General features: G+C 38.2%; 1 protein-coding gene across 5 annotated transcripts in view; it reads right to left on the minus strand.

The window, feature by feature from the left end:
- mrj overlaps window positions 1-25,306 on the minus strand; it is a 351,864-nt gene that overhangs the window by 14,262 nt on the left and 312,296 nt on the right. For 3 of the 5 annotated variants that reach the window (XM_065217476.1, XM_065217474.1, XM_065217475.1), the window contains 5 exons: window positions 17,673-18,013; window positions 17,484-17,593; window positions 2,755-3,045; window positions 1,381-1,596; window positions 1,048-1,321 (listed from right to left, as the gene is read on the minus strand). In XM_065217476.1, the coding sequence (XP_065073548.1) occupies window positions 1,048-1,321; window positions 1,381-1,596; window positions 2,755-3,045; window positions 17,484-17,593; window positions 17,673-17,737 (956 nt within the window). In that variant the 5' untranslated portion in view covers window positions 17,738-18,013. Of the gene's footprint in view, window positions 1-1,047; window positions 1,322-1,380; window positions 1,597-2,754; window positions 3,046-17,483; window positions 17,594-17,672; window positions 18,014-18,728; window positions 19,005-25,306 lie in introns of those variants that run through there. The other 2 variants (XM_065217477.1, XM_065217478.1) reach the window with 2 other exon arrangements.

Here is a 25,306-nt window from a genome sequence, read left to right on the forward strand (position 1 = left end):
GGCAAGACCCAGGTAATTATCTTTCCACACTCTATATCTCCTAGACTTGTTCCGTCGGAGAATAACAAGATCTGCCTGAACGGCACAGTGGTGGAATGGTCCAAAGAGGTCGTGTACCTCGGGCTAACACTAGACAGCAAGCTTCTTTTCAGGGAGCACGTTGACAAAACAAAAACCAAGTGCAACATCTTGATAAGATCGTTGTACCGTTCCGATTCAAATTTCGGACGATTCAAATTTCGGACACTTTCATTTTTAATTAAATATTACAACCAGTTAGAAACAAAGTAATAATGTTAGATGATCATGGAGGGCACTAGTCAAAAAAATTTAAAATTTACAAGACATGTGGATCATATTCGACCGAGATAATCAACTTTTAAAAGTGTCCGAAATTCGAGTTTAAGTGTCCGAAATTTGAATCGGCACGGTATCCACTTATCAACAGGAAGTCAACCCTGTCCCTGAAAAATAAGCTTGTTGTCTACAAACAAATCATCCTTCCTGTAATCGAGTACGGTATGCCAATCTGGGAGAGTTGCGTCGTCTTTCAGACACGTTCTCCATCCCAGCAGGTGTTCCGCAAGGAAGTCTGTTGGGCCCTTTGCTTTACAGCATCTACACTTCCGACATTCCTCCCCTCGGAGGCGGTTGCTGGTTTTTCCTGTTCGCAGATGATACCACAATATCCGTCAAAGAAAGATGCCTTGCGAAATAATAAACAAACTTACACGCTGATTATGCCAACACGTGAAAAATCAAAAGCATATTGAAATTGAACTTACAACCAATTAATTTGCTTTGAACAATTAGAAATTTAAGATGCTCATTATGCCCCTCCTTCCCCTGGGTCGAAAGTATTTCAGTAATTTTATTTAGTTTCGGCGTTCAGTTTTCTCCGTATCTCAAGAAGGAACTCATTGGCAAAATACTGAGAAGCAAGCATCGAATTAAATGTTCCAATCTACTCAGCTTCTGGATGAACCCGAACTGATTACCCTGAAGTGGTGAAGTTTAGAGCTTACCAGTCGATCAGAGGGTACTTACTTTTTGGTCATTAGCTTCTTGCCATTGACGAAGGTGGTCGAGGTGGACGTTCGTTTCACCGGTCCGCTACCGACGCTGAACTCGGATATAGAGGTGAAACCGCCGCCGCCGCCGCCCCGGTGTCCCATCGGGTCCCCGTTGAATAAGTCGTCCATCAGGTTAAAGCTCATGAACGGGGACATGAAGGGCGAGCTGATCACATTCTGCGGGTGGGAGTGTCGCTGACCATTGCCGGCACCATTCGCCCGGCGTCCGTTGTGGTGGTGCGACGTCACTGCAGGCGAAAGGTTTCGATTAGTATTAATTCGTCCGGTTGGACAAGCCTCAACTTACCCCTGAAAATCTCCTCAAACGGCGAGCCACCGAAGAACTCGCGGAACACCTCTTCCGGATCGCGGAATGTGAACGGGAATCCTCCGAAAATGTCGAATTCGTCGTGGATGCCTCCGCCGTTGTGCCGCCGGTGTCGGCTGCTCTGGTGGTAGCGATCGGCCCCATTGTTTATCAAACCTTCCTTGCCGTACTGGTCATAGATGCGACGTTTTTTCTCTGCGAAAGTTGGGAAAACGGTTACGATTAGACTAGACAGGTTTGCACAAGTAAAATGGGTTATTTTTTTTTTGTTTTGGTTTAGTAGCAACACAACACAGTTACAAACAGCTTTAGTAATAAATGCGATCGCTGAATTTCGGTTTTAGTCAATGTGTTGATTTTACAGTCAGGGAGGAAATCTTCGACTCGTAGGAAATCATACAAATGAGTAGTTCCAGGGCAAATAACAAAAAGAAAATGATTTTTTGACTTGACCTTCTCCGATTTGCATGAAAGTTTGCATAATTCTTTGTTATGGGTTATCATTCACATTTGTGCTAAAATTCGGCCATTTTGGATCTTGCTATTTTTTTCATAATGGTGTATTTTATATTTTTCAATCAATCGTAGTATGAAAATGTCCCTTCTAATCGAAATGACCTCTAAGACAATTTTTTTTCTACTATTATAAATATTGGAAAAGAACTTTTTAAGTTACTTAAGTCTTTAAACTTGTTTTTTTATGACCGTGTATATTTTTCCTAGAAACTTTTTACTTTTCTCTATAACTTTGTCTCAAACGTCATATCGGTTAGAATGCTACGATTTATGGAAAAAAATGTCCAATAAGCCATTTTGAAAAAAAAATTGCAACATCCAAAATAACCGAATTTAGCACAAATGTGAATGATAACCCATAACAAACAATTATGCAAAGTATCATTGAAATCGAAGAAGGTCGAATCTGATCGATTCGTCATTTGGCGTGGAACTGCTCAAATGGGTTAAGGGGACACTTCGTTTGAGTCACGCAAAAATTAGCATTGATAACAAAGAATGAAACATTAGATTGCATTTCAGGAAGAGACGGGTGCGACCAATAGTTCGTCAATGAATGTCGCTTGCAAATGGATTAGAGCAATTTAGGGGCGTTGCTGTTGCGTTGGAAGGGGGTATCCTTTGCATGGTTAATGTCGCTAAATCGTTTGATTTATTAACATAAGTAATCCGCTGAAAAAATCGCCAGCTCTGCAAAAAGTACATTAGAGAAAATGAAATTCTCCTTTATGGGTTAAAAACAAAGCAAAATGAAACGGAACAGAAAAAAAAACCACATTCTCTATCGTTAGCATCCAACTATACTGGCTTGTTGGGCTGAACAATGTGCTACTCTACCAAAGAAGCGGAAAAACGGCGTCGTCTCGAAAAATCCTCGAAACGAAAACGTACGGCTGTTCTCGCGACCCCCGGTCCCACTGTTCCCGTGGGACCGTGTCCCACCGCTGCCGTACCGTCCGTAGGACCAATGGTCGAAGTGGCCACCGTACTTGCCACTGCTGTAGTCACGATTGTTGTAAGCAGTGTAATTGCTGCTGTCACGCATGCCACCGCCGCTCGTGGCGTAACGCTCGCCGCCGGTGGCACTCTTCCGTGAGCTTCGGGCGTCGTAAATGTGTCGTTTGTAGGCTGGGAGGAAAGGCAAATGGGAACACAGTTGGTTTATATCTGTTTTTTCCTTTTTTTTTTTTTTTGTTGGGAGGAATTATGGTCGCGGTCGAGTTGAGACTGTTGGTGAATATTAGCGAGGCTAAATGTGATTTATTCCGGTGGATGGAACGTGAACGGTATCATTTGTAGTCTCTAACATGAAACGAGAACCGATGGTTGTGCTCGTTTTTGTAATTAATTATGATACACACGACAATTGGCCAGAAGTATTGTAGGACCTGGCCGAGTTAGAATGTTGTGAAGGGTGTAGGCTTTGGCTTTCGGTGAAATGGGGACGCATGATTCGCTGCTTGGACAAGTGCGACTTTATTGGAATTTAGGTGTTGGGCTATGAAGCCGAATGTGAAAACGAGACAATGTGGTATGTCAGTATTGCCAGTATTCCAGATTTATCTGGATTTTCCAGACTTTCAGTCGTCTAGCCAGATACACAGACAGACCACGATTTTTTAAATATGTTCCAGATTTTCCCAGATTGAAAATGTGTTGCTTTATAAATATCAGTGCAATTAATGGACCCTCTAATCAAAAAATAAAAAGCCAAACTTACTACTTTAATTACTAAAGGCCATCAACGTTGGACATGGAATTGTTACAACGTGTATGTAATGGGTTGCAGAATCTTGAAAATTGAGACATTTTCTAAACATTATTGGCCGTAAAAATTCCTCAAATTTTTAAAAATACCGAGCCAGGATTTGTTTTGTTTAGATTTGGCTATAATTATTTTTTTGGAATCATGGATATGGAGGAATTTTCCAAATTTTGGAATTTAGAGAAATCGAAAACTGTTCAGGATTGAAAACAATAAATTGAGCTTTGGAAAATTAGCAAGGCTTTTGAATCTAGACAACCACCAGGACTTTGAAGTATGTTCGTGATAATTTTGGAAGACAACTAATTAGATTTTAAATAGAATTTTAAAGTACCTGTGAATATTGAGTTACCTTAGCAGTCTGAAATACTTTAGAATTCTGAATCGCCCTAGATTTCAGAATTTTAAGGTAATTCTGAAAATTGTTTACAGAGAAGTGCAGGGTGGCCAGTGACTTTTCATTTTTAAATTCCCGAAAACGTATTTTATTGTACGCATTTTTAAAACGTGGCTAACTAAAAATTTTCAGTGATTATTTGTGGGAAAAATAAAAGAAAAATTACAGAAAGTGTTTTCTAAAGCTATAGGAAAAATTCAACTTCATGTGTCATTTAATGTATTCAAAACAATTTATTGATCTTTCGAGATACTTTGATAAATCGAATTCTACCACATTTTATGCTCGATACATTTTATGATTTCAAAGCCCTAGAATTAATTGAGGGACAGAGATTAAGGTCAGTAGGCCAAATACTATCTGGATGAATAGGTTTTAAGAAAAAAATGTGAAGAATAAGAGATTTAATTTAAAAAATGTTTCAGAAAAGTGAACTTGATACAAATGAGAATTAGAGCAAATTGATAGTGATATCGGATAAAGAAAATGTGTATTCACTCCATTGTCTATACTAACATAAACATTAACCTTTCAATACCCGCGCTGATGTACAAAGTTAGACACGAAAAAAATATATGTGAAACCTACTGACGTTTGAGCTCGGTCAACGTGAAACTAAACATGGTTCATGAAATTTAATACCCACGACCAATAGACCAATACTTGAAAAAAAAAATTACTGAAAGATTATTTACTAAAGAGAATGATTCCCAAGATTCTGGGGCTTTGAAATTTGTGTAGAGTCTGAAAATAGAAATTTTCTTCACAATTTGGGATTTAACAATTTTCGTGATGCAAGATTTGGAGGAAAAATAGTTAAAATGTGAGAGTTTAGAAATTTCCCAAGATCACAGATTTGATAAAAAAAATCATATTTATTAAATAGTCGTGCAGTCATAATTGTCAAGGCTCTGAGACTTGGAAGCATTTTAAGGGTTATAAAAAATTACAGAACAATCGATAGAATCTTGTGGACGAACCCTGTAATTTTCAGTAAAATTTAAAAGTATTCGAAGTGTTGATTTAAAACAACTATTGAGGAGGATTCCCACATAGTTTTCGAAGGAGAAGTTCTGAGAAAAATTTCCAGAATTATTCTGACATGAAGCCCTTAAAAATTGTTAGAAGAATTTGGAAGGATTTCTGGAGAGAAGATTGCAAGTTCTAAATTAAATTATTAGGTAATTTTTGAAGACACAGTGTTCTAAGAGTGTTCTGGTGATAATTTAAACCCTAGTGTGAAAGATTCATCAAATAGCTCCAACAAAATTTATTGCAAAAAAAAAATTGCTAATAATTAGAAAGAAATTCTTTTAAATACTCCAAGGGGTTTCTAAATACTAAAGTAATTCCAAATTTCGAAAGATTTATGCTCTTTTGAATAGAGTTAAAAGAAAAGTTTGAAAAGGATTTCAATGAAATCTAATTCTCCGAATAGGTTTAAGACAATTCTAAAACGGATTTCAAACAATTTTTTAGAAGAGGTTTCAAGGAAATTCAAAAAGAATTCAACGGTAGTTATTACGCAGAGTGTTTTCTGGTTTATTTAAGAAGAATTCTATAATAATATAAAGCAGGATTCCAATTGGAGGCGAACCAGCCTAAGGCTGAAAGCCTCCTAAATAAAGCTAAATAATAATAATAAAGCAGGATTCTAAGTTCGTTCTGAAATTCATATCATGAGAATTTTGAATAAAATTAAAACCCGGGAAAAGAATAGTTCAATTTCAGTTTTTAAAAATATTAGTTTCTGAAGTCCAGCATCTTCAAATATGAAATATTGCTGAGTGATTAAATTCTAAAAACAATAAGGTGGGAATCTGAAGACAATTATGCAGCAAATAAAGAAAGACATTCATATGGTAAAAAATCACTCTGTTTTCATGGTTTATTCTAAAATTCTGGTTTGAAAATTTATTCCTATGGTGTGTTTAATTTATTTTTCCCGGTTCTCTCATAGAATTCCCGGGTTTTTCCCGGTTTTCCCGGTTACTTTTCAATTTCCTGGATATTTCCCGGTATTGCCGGTTTTCCCGGTTCGCTGGCCACCCTGGAAGCGCAAGTATGCAGTCTGTGCAACCTTTGATTGAAGTGAAGACGGTATAAATTGTCTTTTGCAAACTCTGATGACAATTGCATGGAAATTTTGTGAAGAAAGGAAAAAGTTAGATTTCGGAAGAGAAATCATAGAAAATTCTTAAGATGAAACTTAAGGAGAATGCTGATCGTGAGTACTTCGAGTATACTAAAGAGGATAACTCTGAGAAGAATGTGACGGTCTGGAGAGCGCACCAAGGAAATTATTAAGAATATTCTAAGGGAATTTCATAGAGAAAAATTGAGACAAAATTATGCCAATTCTTGGAAATTATTACCAGTTTGAGGGAATTGTGGAATCAGAGAGCGATTTATAAGAGACTACAAGAGATAATGCTAAGCACTCTTAGAATATTACTGAAAAAGTTTGGATATTATCCTAATTAGTTTAGGGGAATCCAGAATAGAAGTATGAAGAAAATTCTAGGATGATTAACATTGAACTCTGTAAATGAAGTACATTCAGACTAATAAAAAATAACAGACTAACAATATAAATTCCAGAATTTAGAATCATTTCAAGATCCTGATTGACGCTTTCAGACTTTCATTTAAGTTATTTAATAATATTATTCTTTGGCATAAAATTATTTGTAAAGGTCCTGTGGAGTAACCCGTAGTTTAGGTAAACTGTGCGTGAGTACCACGATGTTAGGCTGTGATTCTCACTTCAGCCAGGAGAATTTTAGCTTGAAATAGAATTGCCTACTGGTCTACCGAGTGTTGTGAGTTGAATGATGTCAAGAATGAAATTGGTCTCTGACCAATTTCAGTTTTTTTTTTTTTATAATAATTTATTTGTACAGGCTCAATCGAATAAACTTTACAGAGCCGAGTTATCATTTTCATTATACATGATTATGATTAATGTCTAAAATCTAGAGTTAAAGGAATTGAACCGATTACTCGCGGTCGTCTCGAGGTTAGTGGAGATTTACAATTTTTTGGATGGGGAAAGGGAGAAGGAGGTTTGAAATATGATTTATTATACAAATATTTAATTAATCCTAAAACATGAACTTATTTCTATTCATCTTGAAGACAAACATTAAAAAAAAACCTACACGCACAATACACAAACTAAACACAAGGTTAATCAAACTTACAATCTAAGGTTAGTATTCTTAAAGTAAACATATATGAGTTTCATAAACTCCAGATCACGTCTAGCCAAAATATCCCGAACTGGAACATTAGGTTGTCTACCTCGAGCCTCCAATTTCAGTTGATCAATCTCATTTTCATTTCATTTTCATTTTATGATGTACAAGGGGAAATTGGAAATCTGATCAATCTCAGAGTAATATTAGAATTATATAGAACTAATAAAATCTTTCATACATATTCTGGTACTGCATCAAATAGTAAGGACTAAATCGACTATTAGTTTAAAAAAGATCATCCCATCAAAGTTGCTTGACTCTTTGCTGCTTCAGAATCCTAAAAATATTTTCTGCAGTATTTTACCAAAAATTTAAATCAATTTTGAAATGCTGCGTAATGGATATTTAAACTTTTTAAGAACAGTGTGTCAATACTTTTCTTAACTTTTGGATGATTTTAGCAATGCTAACAAGTTGGCTTTATATATTTTTTTAAAACATGGATTTCATAAACATTCTGGTAGACTTTGAATAAATTCCAGATGATCATACTGACCGATTGTTACGGGAGATTGACACATCACAGTTGCTACTTTGTAATTAACCAGAACTAGCAATCTTGCACAGAGAATCAGGTGCTTGTTATTAGCTTACTCAAGGTATTTATAGTCATGTCCTTACGGTCATAAAAGAAACAAAGGATTGTTAGTTTGACAATGAGTTCTGCTAGAGAGACCAAATATAGAGCATTTGCCGGGTCAAATGCGAAAAAAATGATTTTTTGACACAACCTTCTTCGATTTGCATGAGACTTGCATTATTATTGTTTGTAATGGACAATCATTCACATTTGTGTGAAAGTTGCTATTTTTTCATAATGGCGGATGACATTTTCCAATAAATCGTAATTTGAAAACGTCACTTCTAATCGTAATGACGTCTGAGAATTGATGAGAAAAATAAACTCTTTGGGAACATGCATAAATGACGTCGCATTTGAGGGGGATGGGAGATCTCAAATTAGTCAAAAATATGCTACACCATTTATTTATTTAAATTATACACGGTAAAATTTTATTGGTAATTTAAAGTAACAATTTTTTTAAACTTTAAGAACTCAAAATGTCCTAATTCAATGTGTATAGGAGTAGGCGGGGCATAGTGGGCATGTTAAGCATTTCACCATACATTTAATAAAGTAAGCAATATAATTGTACATTTGCAGCGTTAAATCTTGGAAAGGTATCTTATAATCATAAACTGACCGTTGAAATGTGAAAAAAATGAACGAGATGAAAAACCACATGTTCTTGGAACGTGTCAAATTGTGAATCTAAGATACCAGGTGGGGCATAGTGAGCACCCCCGGTGGGGCATAATGAGCAAGCCACGTGTTGTACAAATTGATTGTTTCATGTATACTCTTGAAAGTCCAACAGTCTACGAGGTATTAGTGGATTGAGGGGTAGAATACATTCCGGAAACCCCTGAGCCAGTCTTTGCCAGCCAGTTGACTCTCGACGTTTAACGGGTGCTGTATTTTATTCCGAACCGTCACCTGAAAAGCCAAGCTGCGGATGTCTCAAACAGTTATTCCGTAACAGGAAACTTCTAGCTTTATGATATGCGACACCAGTTCGTTTTCCTCAGCGTTCGAAAAAACAGTAGCAAATGATCCGATATGCTTTTTTTTCTGGAGTCACCGAAATAACGTAACGTCATAGAATTGCACGTGGAACTCACGAGACGTTTGATTCACGGATTCCCCACGGTTTACTGCTTCCACTGTCCTTTCCATGTTGTCCTTTGACCACTTATACAGAACTGAACTCTTCTTGTAATTGCGGATCATATTACCGACACTTGCGATACGCATAAAAACAAAAACAAACCACTGCTAAATTAGTGAGGTTACTTTCTTTTCTTTGCTCACTCTACCCATCCGACGGTTGCTCACTATGCCCCACCCTATGTAAAAAAAATCAAATGGTAGTTTTGATATCAAATTGAATACATATAATGTGTAATGTGATGCAAACAGTCTGCATAGGCTTTGAAAACATGTTAAAGCTAAATAAATACCTACGACGCGGTATTCTGAGTTCTTAAAACCTTATTTAGGATCATCTGATTTTTATATTGCGTAGACAAGATATGCCCAACTTACACATTTTACGACATTTTTCAAAGTTTAAATGCGTTTTATACAATAATTCTCTAGAAATTAATTGCAGTGATGGTATTGAATTAATTTATTTTATTTGAATAAATAGAAACGTATGGCTAAAATACAGGGTGCTCATTATGCCCCACCTGTTCACTATGCCCCGCCTACCCCTAATATTATTTTAAAAAAATGCTTGAAAAAATGTAAACTTTTTAAATATTCAAAACCTTGGACACTTAAAAATTGAAGAAAATCGTAGAACAAGAATTTCTACTCTTCAAGCCAAAACTTTTAACTTTTTTCTTGTGCAATATTTTGGTAAGGATTTAGCAAAAAGTGTGCAATACGCCTTTTTGTTAAAAAATTGCAAACTCCAAAATGGCTGAATTTTAGTTCAGATTTTCAGAGTTGGTTGGAAAGGCTATCTAACACAAAGCTTTAGTGTGATAATTTATTAGCTAGAGAATGGTCTTAGAAGAGGGTAGGTAGATAGTTTCGTTATTGTACGGCAGTATGAAAATTGAATAGAAGTTGAAAATGAGTGAGGGGTCATTAATGCGACAGTGCAAGTCAAACGCACACTCTTTGTCTTAACCGTACCTAAGCCGCAGACAGTATTTGAGCAAAGTCAAGCGCACACTTTTTGCCTGTAGATTTGAAGACATACTACGGGTTAAGCAAAGAGCGTGCGTTTGACTTGCACTGTCGCATTAATGGCCCTTTGCTCATTTTCCAACTTCTATTCAATTTTCATACTGCCGTACTCTAACGGAACTATCTACTTACCCTATTCCAAGATCATTCTCTAGCTAATAAATTATCACACTAAAGCTTCATGTTAGATAGCATTTTCAACCAACTCTGAATGTGAATGATTTCCTATAACAAACAATTATTCAAAGTCTCATGCAAACCTCAGAAGGTCGAGTCTGATCGATTCTTCGTTTGGCGTGGAACTGCTCTATACATACCTCTGTGATTGACACAGGAACGAAATTATGTTAGGGTGCAATATTATGCTGATGCAGATTTTGACATTTTCGCTCCACAGTGCTCAAACAGTTCCAAATCGGGTCCTGATTAGTCTCCCAACATTTGAACTCCTTTGATAAGAAACTGACTTGGCACAAACCATTTGAAGTTGATATGGAAATTACTATGGGAAATCCAAACTTTTTGTACTTTGTATTTTTACCTTTTTCCATATTGCACTGTTCAAAAATTCAAAAGCTATACTTATGGAAAATTTTCTCAGCTACAACTTAGCAGAATATAGTTGGTGAGCCAAACATTAAATAAAACAGTTATTGATTGTTTAAGAGATTGATAAGAATTAAAAATCGGCATTTATCGGTGTTTACTATTTTAATAAATTTTATATGTTGGCCTATGGATCTAAGATTGGGCCCATCGCTAAAAATCTGCTATTTATCAATTTTATCTAGATGAACGCGTCATTGGGACGTTACTAATGAATATTTTTGGTTGCTATTGAAAATTTAGGCGATTGCTGAATTTATGTATGGGCCCAAATTAGGGACACTTAGGCCGACATTACCTGCATTTCCCCTATTTGCCGATTTTGAGCGAGAAAATTCAAAATTTTGGACTAAGAACGGCCAGGAAAGTTGAAAGATATTTCCGAGGAATGATATAATTAGCTTCCAAAGGATGCCGAACAAAATTCCATAAGAAGAAGAACACATCCAAAGGAAGTCAGAAAGGTTTCGGAAATCGGAAGAAAATTCCAGGAGTAGCCATTTCCACGAAAAGTTAGAAGAATTTCGGAAAATCCTTCCAACAGAAGTCGGAAAAAATCCCCGGAGGAAGCTCATGGAGAAACTTCCAGAAGAAGACGCAAGAGACTTCTGGAAGAATTTGATAAATACTTTCGGTAGAAAAAAGGAACTTCCTGAAGACGCTGGAAGAAGCTTCCTGAGCTAGCTTGGAAGAAATTTCTGAAGAGAGTCAGAAGCTTCTTTCGGCGGAATTCAGAGGGTTTTCAGGACAGTCGGAAGAGATTTCCGGGGCAAGTTGGAAAGAACTGGCGAGAGAAGACGGAAGAACCTTTCGAGCGAAGCCAGTAGAAACTTCCGATGGATGTCGAAATAACTTCCCTGGAGGAATCGGAAAATAACTTACGGGATAAGGCGGGAGAAAATTCCAGGGAAAAATTTGACGACTCAGATTAAAGGTTAAACAAACTTCAAAAAGTTAAAAAGAAAATAGAGGGAGGAGGGGCATAGTGAACAGGTGGGGCATAGTGAGCATCCCGTAGTTTGGCCCTGGATCTCCAGCTGCATGAAACAAACCAACTGGCAGTAGGTTCAATATCATTATGATATTGATCCTACCACCAACTAATTTGTTCCGAACGGCCGGAAGTCCAAGCTGGTGCACGGGATGCTCACTATGCCCCACCTGTTCACTATGCCCCTCTTACCCCTACATTCTGATTAATTTGTTTGGTCACATAAAAGATAAAAGTATTTCCCGATTCCCAGGAATTACCGGAATGAGCCATCAGCTGTATCTCGATTCCTGGGTAGCCTGTATCAAGCATAATACATTTTTAAAGTTAAATAAAATGTTTTGAGCAAAGACAATAGTTTTCTCTGACATTTTTTCGCGGGTTGGCTATAATCATTTTCATTTTTAAAAAAATCCGATAGAATCTCATAAATCGGTATTCTATGGAGTCTTATCTGTATATCGGTATCAAGTTTGAAAATCATCGGTGCAAATACTGGCACGGTATATCTGGCAACGTTCGTTGGAGGTGAGTGATACGATCCCTAAAAGCTTTATGAGCAAGGCGAGATTTATTTCAGTTTCCCAAAAATTACCGACAGAGTACTTTCGAGACTAGTTATCCGGAATTTCTAGGGTAATTTCATACGACCTTCTGGTCTAGTCCTATTGACTTCAAGGAGGACCATTCTGAGGAATTTTAAGGGTAAGACCAAGGGTGTTTTGAAGCTCTTTCAAACGCCTTTGGAGAACATTCAATCTGACATTAAACAAAAACAAGACTGTAGAACTTCGAGACAAGTCATGAGACCGTCAAACTGTAACTAGTATAAATATCCTAAGCACTAACGGATGTGTACCATGCTGATGTTCAACAGGAAAGATTTCCATAATGTGCCAAGGTGCACACTTAGATTATTGTACAGGAGTCAGTATTGAGTTTTTGAATTGCTCAAAAAAAGTCGGTTAAAATTCAAATAACCGTTATCCTTAAGGAATCAATGAAATCGACAAATTTTATCTTCTATCATCAAATGGAGTAACAGAACTCAAGTCTGTACAACCTATAATCTTAAATTTTTAGGTTTGTGGCAAATTTTACTAGTCATTGATATGTTGTATGTTACATACATTTTTCAAATGTTAAAGTCTTTGAAAATTTTTAAGTGATAGTGTAGAGATTTTTCATTCTTAGACAATTAAGAACCACAAGTTATCGTTTCCTGATGAAAATCCTCTTTCTTTATCCTCAGAGGTATCGAATTTTCCACCTCCTCAGAAGTGTTGCACTTTTATCTACCTCCTCAGAAGATTTTTTTTATATACCTCCTCGGAGGAATCACTTTTATCTACCTCCTCAGAGGAATCACTTTCATCGACCTCCACGGATGAATCGAATCCCCCTCCCCTTCTTATTTTTCTTCTTATTCGCATTTCAAGCTTATTGCTTAGTGCATATTAGCTTATTGCGTGCTCTCAACTTAGTGTTCTAAATGCACTTCCACAGTTATTAATTGAGAGCTTTCGATGCCTGTACCATTTTTGCATTAGTATAATTGTGTGGCAAGTACAATCATACTCTATATGCCCAGGGAAGTCGAGAAATTTTCCAACCCGAAAGATTCCCTCGACCGAACCGGGAATCGAACCCGCCGCCTCCGGCTTGGTAATACCGTGCCCTTGCTGACTAGGCTATAAGGCCTTCAAATTCCTCAGAATTGTGCGCCAGTACAATTTCTCAAAATTGAACCTTAGTTTATCATACATAGATTTGTTTTTTTTTCGTGAATGACGTGGGTGACATAACCTCTCTTTTTCACACTGTGCTGGCATTTTCTTTAAAGGTTCTTCCTTTAACACTTATGTAGAGATTTTTTCTTCTTAGACAATTAAGAACCACTCGTTATCGTTTCCAGATGAAAATCCACTTTCTTTATTTAGAACACTCTATCATCTCTCAGCGTTGGCATTAGTCTGGAGCGTTGAAGGACTTCAAATGTATTTCCTGGGGAAGCCATTTGATCTAATGACGGATTGCAAGGCATTGACGTACCTTTTTAACCCTCGTTCGAAACCGTGTGCGCGAGTAGAAAGATGGATTCTCCGACTTTAAGGGTTCCAGTATAACGTTAAGCATATATCAGGGGAACAGGACATAGTACACACTTAGTTTTTTCTACCGAGCTCGGCTGTGCAAATCTCGGCAAAATAAGTTTCACTGAGATCTCAGCAAAACTGACATTTGATTGCTGAGTCTCGGATAATGCTTAGCTGAATCTCAGCAAACAAATGAAATGTTTGCTGATATCTCAGTAAAACTTTTTTTGCCGAGATTTGCACAGCCGATCTCGGTAGAAAAATCTAAGTGTGTATATGCGGTTTCCAGGTTATCTACGCTGAGACCCGTGCCTTTCGATGTTGCAGAAGAACTATTCGTGAACGAAGTTGGACGCGCAGCTGCTCTCAACGGCAGCTATCCGTTGGGAAGAAATGGGCCGTGCGGCTGACCAGGACGAAGAAATATCAAAAAGTTTTTGAAGCTCTTAGCAGTGGCCGTTTATTTGAACTACCAATTGAATACCGCATCATAGGTCGAGAACTTGCGTTGGTAATGTGCTGATGAGAGGTTATGTTAAAGGAAGAACCTTTAAAGAAATATGTAGAGGTTTGTCCTTCTTAGACAACTAAGAACTACTCGTTATTGTTTCCAGATGCAAGGAAGACGAGCTGATGAATGGACAGTGGAGACGATCGAGTGCTCTAAATAAAGAAAGAGGATTTTCATCTGGAAACGATAACGAGTGGTTCTTAATTGTCTAAGAAGGAAAAATCTCTTCAGATTGAAATTTAGTGTGATTCATGTAGGATTTAAAAATTTTAGAGTTGTATTTTTTCATCTCATTGGGAAAGAAAATGATAGGAGTATGCGTTATTAAAACCCTACAACAGCGCAGCAAAAAGAAATGTTGGCTTTTTTCCCTATGTTGGGGACATAATACCACCGCGACCACCTGATCTATTGTGGTGTATCCTCTTTTTATGTATGCCATAACGTACTAGTGAGGCGAACCAGTCTCAGGCTGAAAGCCTCCTAAATAAAGATAAATCAATCAATCAATCAACGTACTGGTAAGCCACTATTGTTTGAGTAACTACCACTACTGTTGTAAGCAATTATATCAACCAGGTAATACATTCCTTATGAAATTTATTACCTGATTGAGAGCAGCAGCCCAGATTTCCCAAGATCTCATCAGACCCTTATCAAGATATCTGCATCGTTTGTGAAATAATGCAACACAGTCACACAGCAAATTTTCAGAGCTTTCACTCTTTAAGTTACAAAAGCGACATTTATTGTGATATTTACAAGGACAGTGTTTTATTATCAAACCAGCGTATGTACTCAATTTTTTTTAGAAAGATTAAGTAATTTTTGTGTATCCAAAGCGTTCGGCTTTGTAAAACGTTTAGATTGCCGAGAATTTAAGGTACTGGTCCAGTTGTACTGTACCTTTATTTTTTTCCCAGTTTTTTAGGCTCCATTTTTAAAGCACAAAAAAAAGTCCAAAAAATGGTTCAGGACCAATGAATTTCGAAGATGACCCTATTTTTGCCAATTGATCAGCTTTTTCGTTCCCTTCGATTCCACAATGACCAGGAACCCAATAAAGGTTAACCGTATTTCGACAGGACAGTTGCTGTAACAGTTTAGTACATTCCCATACCAGTTTTGATGTAGTTTTTGATTTCAAAGCATTCAGAGCCGCTTGATTATCATAGTTCCTTTTTATGTAAATCGTTGCACATTCTAAGATGGCATATATTTCAGCTTGAAATACTGTCAGCCATTTTCCCATGGGCACCGAGAAGTTAACCCCAGGGCCGGTAATACCAGCCCTGACCATATTATCTTGTTTCGATCCATCTGTATAGAAAATTACTGATCCAGGACTAATAATATTCAGTCTTTCTGCATCCCAGTCAACGCGAGTCACATCAGGAACTTGGAAATTGTGGTTGAAATAATTTCGCTTTAGCATACAATCTTCGTTCATCAATATTGATGGACTTATCTGAAACTCTTTTAGAATGCTCAAATTTCCAATAAGATCTCCATCGAAGAAATTCATGGACCGTTTGAGCACTTTTCACTGCATCTTCAGTTGAATAAATTAATGAGGAGGAAGAATATTGAGTAAAGCATCTAAGGCTGCAGAAGAAGTACTACGCATTGCTCCAGTTATGGAAATAGTACCAAGCCTTTGTAGCTTGTTTAATTTGACTTGTGCCGTTTGTTGCTTAGTTTTCGGCCACCATATAAGTGAGGCGTAGGTAATCCTGGGTTTAACTATGGACGAGTATACCCAGTGTATCATATTTGGCTTCAGACCCCATTTTTTCCAAACGTTCTTTTGCAGGTCCAAAAAGCATTTGTTGCTTTTCCTATAAGTTGATCAATATGTTTGTTCCTAAAAACCTACTTCTAAAGATAGTGACAGCTTTACGATTTAAGATCAGTGATAGAGGTTTTATGTCTTTTAGTAAAAGGTACAATAGTTGTTTTTTGTAGAATTGACATTCAATCCCTGATCTTTGTACCACGATATCGTGAATTTTAATGCTTTTTGCATTCTGTCGAAAACAACTTTATCGAATTTTCCACGGACTAAATAACAATGTCATCCGCAAACCCAATTATTTCGAATCCTATAGAAACTTTCACAATCTGGATTTGTTCAGTTTATTGTAAACGTATAGTTCTGTAAAACCCTATGAATTAAAATATTTGCATAATTTACTTCAAAAAATTCGGATATTATAAATATCTGAGCAATTTTTGTCTAAATGATACGAAACTAATCGAAATTTTCAATTTCCAGCAATAACAATCAGAAACAGCAAATATTGTATTCAACCGAGAGATCTGGCCCACAAAATCATTTTCCGTATGTTAAACTTTCAAAATTTTGTTGTTTTCTAGCTAAAACCCAAAAGTTTCGTGAACTTCAGTACAATCCCGTCGTAACCTTAGAAAATTAGATGAAAAAACCAATATAAATTTGTGCCATTAGACAATCCTATGAATTTTATGTTTTTTTTTTTCTGGTAACTCTATTAGAATCATTGGCACATAACTTTCATATGATTTTTCAAAGCGATATGTTCATTGGACATCCAATGAAATTTAACGGATTTTGCCAATGAATATTACATGTTATATAAGTTTTCTATGCCATAGATTTTAAGATTATTTCTGTTCTAGTTCTCGTATTGTGCTCGTATTTGTAGGGTAAGGTGGAGCAAGTTGGGTCATCTACTTGATGTATTTATATTTTTGTTTGCCAACGTCAATAGATTCCATGTTGCCCCAATGCTCGTTTAAAAAAGCAAACCATAATTGAGGTTGCATTAAACCCTTTGATATTGACCAACAAATAAATTAATAAATGTACTAGTACCGTACCGTGCCAGCACCATATTTTTTATCGTATCTCGATTTTGGCAAGATATTTTTACAAACATTGTTACACCATCATAGAGTACTGGAACTAATACTTGCGGAAGTAATTTTCATAAGCAATGATTGAAAATAGTCGAACATTATTGAGTGCGTTGGTTTCGGAACTGTTTCGAATATGGCGCCTCCACCATACCCTACATTGAAAATAATCCGGAATGTCTTTTTCAAACCAATACAAAACATTCTTCAAGTTTCATAACGTGCAATTCGGCGTCCAGGAAACTCCCCCAGAAAGGTAAATCAACTAAACGTCAAACACTCACCATCTGATAGAACTTCGTACGACTCTGAGATCTCCTTGAAACGTCTGTTCGATTCCTCTGGATTATCGGGATTTTTGTCCGGGTGCCATCGTAGCGCTAGTTTTTTATATCTAAAATAAATAAAAAATACCGAATCATTTGCATTGTGTTCTTACTCGGGCGCCGAAGAAAGCGTTGGTTAAAACTTACGCTTTTTTGATTTCTGCCTCTGTGGCGTTCCGGGGAACTTCTAACACTTTGTAGTAGTCTACCATTTTGAATGTGTCTTTGTGTGAGTGTTTGTTTGTTTCGGTGTTTGATGTCAGCGAAGAATTAGTTTCCTAGATTTTTATTTTCTGCTGAATACACGACCGCTACTTGGCCTTGCTCTTCCAACTGATCAATCTATATCCTATAAATATCAGTAGAACTGGATTTGTTTTCCTAAACGAGATCAATCATTGTGAATTTGCTTGGATGTTGCTGTATCAGCAGCTGATGTTTCACTGGGGACAATTTGATAAGCTCCGGTTGATTTTTTGCTTCAAAATCTGAAATGAAAGGTAAATGAAAATTCCTGTTAAATTCGGTTCGTCATATGTTTGCTACGATCGAAATGTTTGAGCAGCACGAGAAACAGCATTGATATTTCAATCCTGCCTGCACTGATTTAAAATCAGAATAATTATTTATGACTTGCAGATCAGGTTCTTGACCCCGAAATGTAACGCATTTGTCGCATGAAATCGTTCCACTCATTACCCAGAGAAATCGCTTGCAAAACTCATTCTATTCCACTTCTGCCAGACCGACTGCTGCCTGTATACGTACGTACAAGGCAATCGTGACTCATCAGCTGTGAAGCTAATCGTGGGTGATTTCCACGTAATTCGAAAACTTTACGTTCGAATAAACCACCTCATCGGATCGAGTTTCTTCCCAGCTGCTTTCAAACAAGCAGTGGAACAATGTCGTCTTTCATATTATTCCTACGCACCGTCGAAAATCCGGCAAAGCAAATCCCATCATCTCACCGATCCGAGCCGACACGACAACGCGATCCGCACTCTTTATGACTCTATATCACAAAACAACTTGTTGCTGCTGTTGTAAGAGATTAAAACAAACACTGGTTCTGTTTCGGAATGAGTCTCGTAAATCTCTCACTAGGTCAACCTTGGAGAACACACATGGCTGCAGTCCGGCGACCAGGCAGCCTTACACCAAGATGCACATACAGAATTATGCACGAATTTTGAAGCTCACCTTGAAAGACACTCGAGTTTCGATCACAGCGATCCTGAAAGGCTTTTAGGTGCGATGACAGAATCCGTTGTACTAAGTGACTTAATTCTTTTTGTTTCTTCTCGGACGGTTCAATCGGATTCGGAAAGTGAGCCGCTGAACCGGCACGACAACGGGGAGAGGACCTAAAATACACACGCACAACAAAAACAAAACAAATCTATGGCGCACACGCGGGCGCGATTGTGATTAGAGTAGTATATAGCGATGCGATGGCGCGAACTCTCGTGTGGTCTACATCGAATCAACTGACTGAAGTCGTTTGACAACGAGCGACGAACGACGTCCTCTCCGACCGATCTTCGTCGTCTGCACCACACACTCAACAGAGTGTAGGAATGGATCAACACGGCTACCAACAAGGGTGACGTATAGCGGAGTGTACCTGTGAGCGGGTACCGGTATAATATAAAGCACTCTAGTAAAAGTATGGACGACTGTCACTACAAAACTGAAAAAAGTTGTTCCAATCGAGTAAAGTCAGTCAATATAATGAGTCACGCCAAGAGAAAAACAGTTGAACTCGCATCACGGTTTTCGAAAGATTCCCTTTCTTTTAACTTGGTAACAGAGGACTTCTATATCAACTTCAAATGACTTCTAGCGAGAAAAATAATAGCGGCTGTAGTGAATCATTATATCAGTGATTTTGTCAAATTATCTTAACAAAAAATAGTAGAAATTCTAATTACTGATCATTACCAAACGTATCCCATCCCTAATAAAAATTGTATGGTTAATTTGCTTAACGACGTGTTCTGGGTATCATCCAAACCATTTGTGGAATAGTTCAATGATTTGGGTTATCGTTCGTTTATGGTTATTTTTTATTAGGGATGACAATTGAATGCTCACTGCGTGTTTATTATCATTTCTTCGATTATATTTTATTGCAATACCTTTCGTGGACCTTTCATAGCATCGTAATGTTTGTTTACTTTGCATGATAGGTAGCTGGTTTGACAGTTCGATAGGTAGACTTGGCTTCACTCTTGGCGTGACTCATTATACACCGACTTTTGAAAGACGTCCATACTTTTCCTTAGAGGACTTTAGTATAATATCGTCTCTCATGGTGTTGATACTGTGGGTCGAAGTTTAAACATTTTGGTAAATGTTTTAATTTAATGGAAAAAAATATCCCAGTCATTTCAAGCTGAACATTGCATTAGGTCCTAAGTAGTATTGACAAATTCTCTTCGTCGACTTTCGCTTTGTATCCCGACCAGCGTTGCCAGACATAGAGATTTATCGATATTTGTAACGATTTTCAAACTTGATACCGATATACAGATAAGGCACTTCAGGATACCCATTCTTATTTTATTTTATACCAATTTTTTGCTTTGTCCAAGAAACCACCTTCTAGGACCACGTAGTAATCAGAAAACACCAAAATTTGGCTCTTGACAAACTGAGCAACTTTGTCTAAGACTGAAAATCTGTAGGATGCATACCCGCTAGAGGTTTTGGCTACGCTACCGGATTCACTGCCCCACTGTGGGACGAGGTGACGTCCGAGAGGATTATGTGGTTAAAATTTTAAATTTCTAGTAATCTAATAATCTAATTTAATAACCTTTAAAACAAAAATGATGAAAATAGCGAAGTTTCTTCTAACTTCACGGATATAGGGGAAATGGCTCTAATGTAGACCTATGGATCTAAGATCGGGCCCATCAATTGTATCTAGATGAACGCGTTATTGGGACGGTACTAATGGATATTTTTGGTTGCTATTGAAAATTTAGTCGATTGCTGAATTTATGTATGGGCCCAAATTAGGGACACTTATGCCGACATTACATACATTTCCCCTATCTTCTAAAGGTTTAGCATGAAAAATTAAGGACACATTGAAAACGCTGCCATTAAGGCATTTTTGAGCAATTTTTTTCTCGAAATTTCACTGAATCAAGCTAAGAGTGTATCAAATAACAGTAGGCATTGGTTGTCAGGAAACAACGTTCATTTATTTAAATCATGGCTTCACCGGAGCAAGCACGTCGCGATTCGATCCTGCACGCTCGAAACGAAAATCCCAGTCTAATCGCTTGAGAGCTAGCAAAGTTTTTGAATTTTTCGAAATCCACGGAAAACTTGGGCAGGAATTTTATACCTCGGTTAACCGGAATGTATTTCTAAAAAGTTATGGGTTGTGTCCAAAGCGGCGCGACAGCATTGTTGACGTAGAACTACGAGATTGTTTTTGATGCTCCATTCACTAATATATTAATAACAAAATAAATGGTTTAGAAATTTAATTCCAAAATTAATTCAATTATTTTTTCAAATTTTTGAAATTGGGAAGTTATTGAAAAAATCCTAAAATTAGGATTTCCTTTGGCCGCTTTCTTGTTGGCTTGACACATTCGAACGCGTTCAGCATCGGTCCGCGTATGTTTCGCAGGTTCCCCTGCTGCCTCCTGGTCTTTCACGCGCTTCCGATAATCGCGGAGATATTTAGCAGCCATGTGTTGAGACATTTTGAAGATTTTTACAGAAATTCTCATTAAACACTTGTTTCACTTCGAATATTGACTCTATTCAACGCGGAGTGTAAACACTGAAGCGCTTACTGTACCAATTGGAATTTACAGAAAATGCTGCAATGCATAATCACGATGGTGTTTCAATATGATGTCTGTGTTTGGGAAACAATCGTCAAATGAAATTTTGATTGCCTTCCTTTTTTGCAAACGCCGGCTACACAGACTCCTCCCATCATGAGTATTTTGCTATCAAGTAGCGACACTCTCCTTTTGCGTAGTTTGCCAATGTCAATACCTTGAAAGCAAAGGACAATTAAAGAGTTATTAACGAAAGATGAAGAGAATCGATCAAAATCACTTGCACCCCTGCTTCCAAGTTTGGTTACAAGATTATAACTCTGGAGAGCATTTTGAGTGGTCGTTGGGGGAATGTGGTTCTGAATATGGACAAATATGCAGATAAATTATATTCCTACTCTTTACTGTAATAAGCTTGGTGACCCTGAAAAGGGCCGTTTTGTTGCCAAAGTTGGTGATGATTTAACCTCCGAAACCGTACAGAGTGCGTCTATCGCTTCAAAGCGTAGACGACATCCATGACCGCTTACAATTGGCGTGTTCAGAGTAGGTTACAGCATCACGGATCACATTTTCTAGGAACATCCATTGACACCGCCAAGGCGAACCAGACAACGGATGGCGGTTATTACGAAGAAATTTGCGATAACGCTTGGCGCCTTCTTTACCAAGACCTTTTCCTTCTTTGCCACGACCGGTCATTGTTTCTTGTTAGGTAGAAGAGTGGACTACCTAACCTGCTCACCTTCCTACTGCTGCTATTGCTGCTTCTGCTCACCACGCCGTCCGAAGCGAAAAAGACAGCAGCGCTCTTTTACATATTTTCAGGTTAAAGCAGAATGATGTGCAACCAAGTGGTACTCGATTATGACGAATGGATTTGGGAAGAACGTTTATTTCATGAAAACAGTGATCAAATTATCACTTTTTTATTAGTACATTGGACAATGCTTGACATTACCACTTTTTCAATAGTTTCTTGTTAAAAATCACCAGTCAAAAGCATTGCTATTGATGCGTAGAAATATTGCTGATCGATTGGTGATAAAATTATTGACATTAGTCCAGGGACAGCTGAGTTATTAATGTTCAAAATCTTTCATAATTTTGTTACATGTTCCATTTTCGGTATTCACAAAGTGTACCCCCATATAGAAATCACAGAGGTAGTCCTACGTCGAAATTCCCTAAAAAGTTCCTTGTTCCTTGGTAAGCAATCTGCAGTTGTGGGCTGAAAAGCGAAACTTTCGTTAATTCTAGGACCATAAACAAGCAAATTTACCAGTAAGAGTGCCTACAGAAGACACTACTGCCTTCTCTGGAGCAGCATGAGGTGGATTGCCTATTCTGGCCGGACTTGGCAAGCTGCCACTACTCAAATTCCACCAAGTGTTGGAAGTGTTGACGCCTTTGATTCCTTGTGTCTTTCCCGAAAGCTTCCGCTTCATCAGAGCCCAATATCTCTCGATTGGACGTAACTCTGGACAATTTGGTGGACTTTCGGTTTTTGGTACAATATTCACTTGATTTGCTTCGTACCACTCGATCACAGTTTTAGCATAAAGGCATGATTACATATCGGGCCAGAACAAAGGGTTTTATTTGTGGCTTTTGATGAAGGGTAGCAATCGCTTCTACAGGTGCTCTTATGGTAAATCTCCTTGTTGATGGGGCCTGTAGTGACGAACGATTTACTCTTTCGGCCACACGTGCAAATTGCTTACCCAAATAAGGTATTTTTGGGAAATTTCGATGCCTTCTTCGTCCTAAAATGCTCAGCTGAAGCATTTTTGGCCATATCAGAATAGAAAGTCAGGCCTGGAAGGCCTGCTTGAAAACCTCCAGGGCATAAGTTTCATCGTCCATAACAACGCATGAAAACTTCGTCAAATATTCGCAGTACAAACGTCGAGCCCGTGATTTTGCTTTCAAATTCTGTTTGTCGTTGTGATTTGGAACTGTTTTTACTTTGTACGGAATCCGCACAACAGCCGCAAATCTATTGGTGGAGGCGTTCTCATAGCGGTTGGCTCTGGATTGAAGGCAAAAGTTATCGAAAACGATTCATGGAATTTCTGTGGAACAAGTTTGGATTGCCATGAAGCTCGCTGACCGCACTTTGGTTTTGTGTAGTTTACTTTCCTCCGTTCTCGCATATTTTGGCTTACGTCATTGAGCGACACATCCTTGGCAAACAAGTGAACTCCGTATGTTAAAGTCTTCCAAAAGAGCCGCGCTAAGAAAATACACCAAGTACCACACCCTACAACTCAAGGACCATTAGCGAGGATCAATCATGCGTATCAACGTACCAGTCGCCAATGTTATCGGCGTTATCAACGAGATGTTCAACGGAAGCTTCGATCTCACCCTAAAACTTTTTGGAATTATGTGAACGAGCAACGGAAGGAGTCTGACCTTGAATTTTCCTCGGAAGTTTCTTTAGAATCTCCTGAAGCACTACTCAGCATTTCTTCGCAAATATGCTCAATTTTCCTGTGAATTATGCTCGTAGGAATCCTTCCGGAAATTGCGTGGAATTCTCTCAAAATATATATTATTTCTCTTGGATTTGTTTAGCTGCGTTTACAATTAGACTTCAATGGAATTATATCCTTCTCCATACATCGTTCTCACATACCCCGCCAAAGATGGTCCTCTAAGCACTCGTCGTTCGACAACACCCAGTGCTTGCAGGTCCTCCTCGAGCATCGTCCACGTCTCGTGCCTGTAGAGAACTACCGATCTTGTACATGGTACATTTAGTACGGAGGTGAAGTTTACCCGACCTCAGGGTCTTGTGCAGTCCGTAGTAAGCACGACTTCCGGCAATTATGCGTCTACGAATTTCGCTGCTGCAGTTGTTATCCGACGTAACCAATGATCCGAGGTACACACATTCATCCACCACCTCGAACTCATCTTTGTCGATTGTCACGCTTCTGCCTATGCGAGCCCTATCGCGCTCGGTTCCTCCAGCTAACAGATACTTTCTCTTCGACGTATTCACCCTTAATCCAACCTTTTCTACTTCACATTTCAGCTTGGTGTATTGCTCCGCCAATGTCCACGTCGTTAGCGAAGCAGATGAACTCGTATTGAAGATCGTGCCCCGCATGTTAAAGCCCGCACGTTTCATAACACCTTCTAGCGCAATGTTGAACGGGAGGCAGGAAAGACCATCGCCTTGTCGAAGACCTTTGCGAGTTTCAAACGGGTCTGATAAGGCACCCGATATCTTCACGCAGCACTGTACACCATCCATCGTAGCCCTGATCAGTCTGGTCAGCTTCCTGGGAAAACCGTTCTCGTCCATACTTCTTCTTCTTCCTCGCATTTCAAGCTTATTGCGTATGGCATATTAGCTTATTGCGTGCTCTCAACTTAGTGTTCTAGATGCACTTCCACAGTTATTAATTGAGAGCTTTCGATGCCTGTACCATTTTTGCATTGGTATAATTGTGTGGCAAGTCCAATCATACTTCTATGCCCAAGGAAGTCGAGAAATTATCCAACCCGAAAAATTCCTAGACCGGACCGGGAATTGAACCCAGCCACCTCCAGCATGGTCTTGCTTTGTAGCTGCGCCTTTACCGACTGAGCTAAGGGAGGCCCCATAATCTTCCATAACTCTTCACGGCCAATAGTATCATAAGCGGCCTTAAAATCAATGAATAGGTGTTGCATAGGGACTTGATGTTCACGACACTTGTAGAGGATCTGCCGCAACGTAAAAATGTGGTCCGTTGTCGTTGTCGCCCGTCCGCAAAACCGGCTTGACAACTTCCCACAAATCTGCTTGCTAGGTGATAGACGGCGAAAGATGATCTGGAAAAGCATAGCAGATAGTTCTCACATTCTAGCTTGTTGCCTTTTTATATATTGGACATATGTAACATTGCTGGTTTTATCGAGGTTTTATAGCATTCTACAAGTTCAAATCATAGCCTACAGAACCCTCATAAAACC

The sequence above is a fragment of the Ochlerotatus camptorhynchus genome, unplaced genomic scaffold, assembly GCF_037179485.1.
Source record: "Ochlerotatus camptorhynchus isolate MF236.1 unplaced genomic scaffold, CSIRO-AGI_Acam_v1.1 ptg000077l, whole genome shotgun sequence".
NCBI classification, from domain to species: Eukaryota; Metazoa; Arthropoda; class Insecta; order Diptera; family Culicidae; genus Ochlerotatus; species Ochlerotatus camptorhynchus.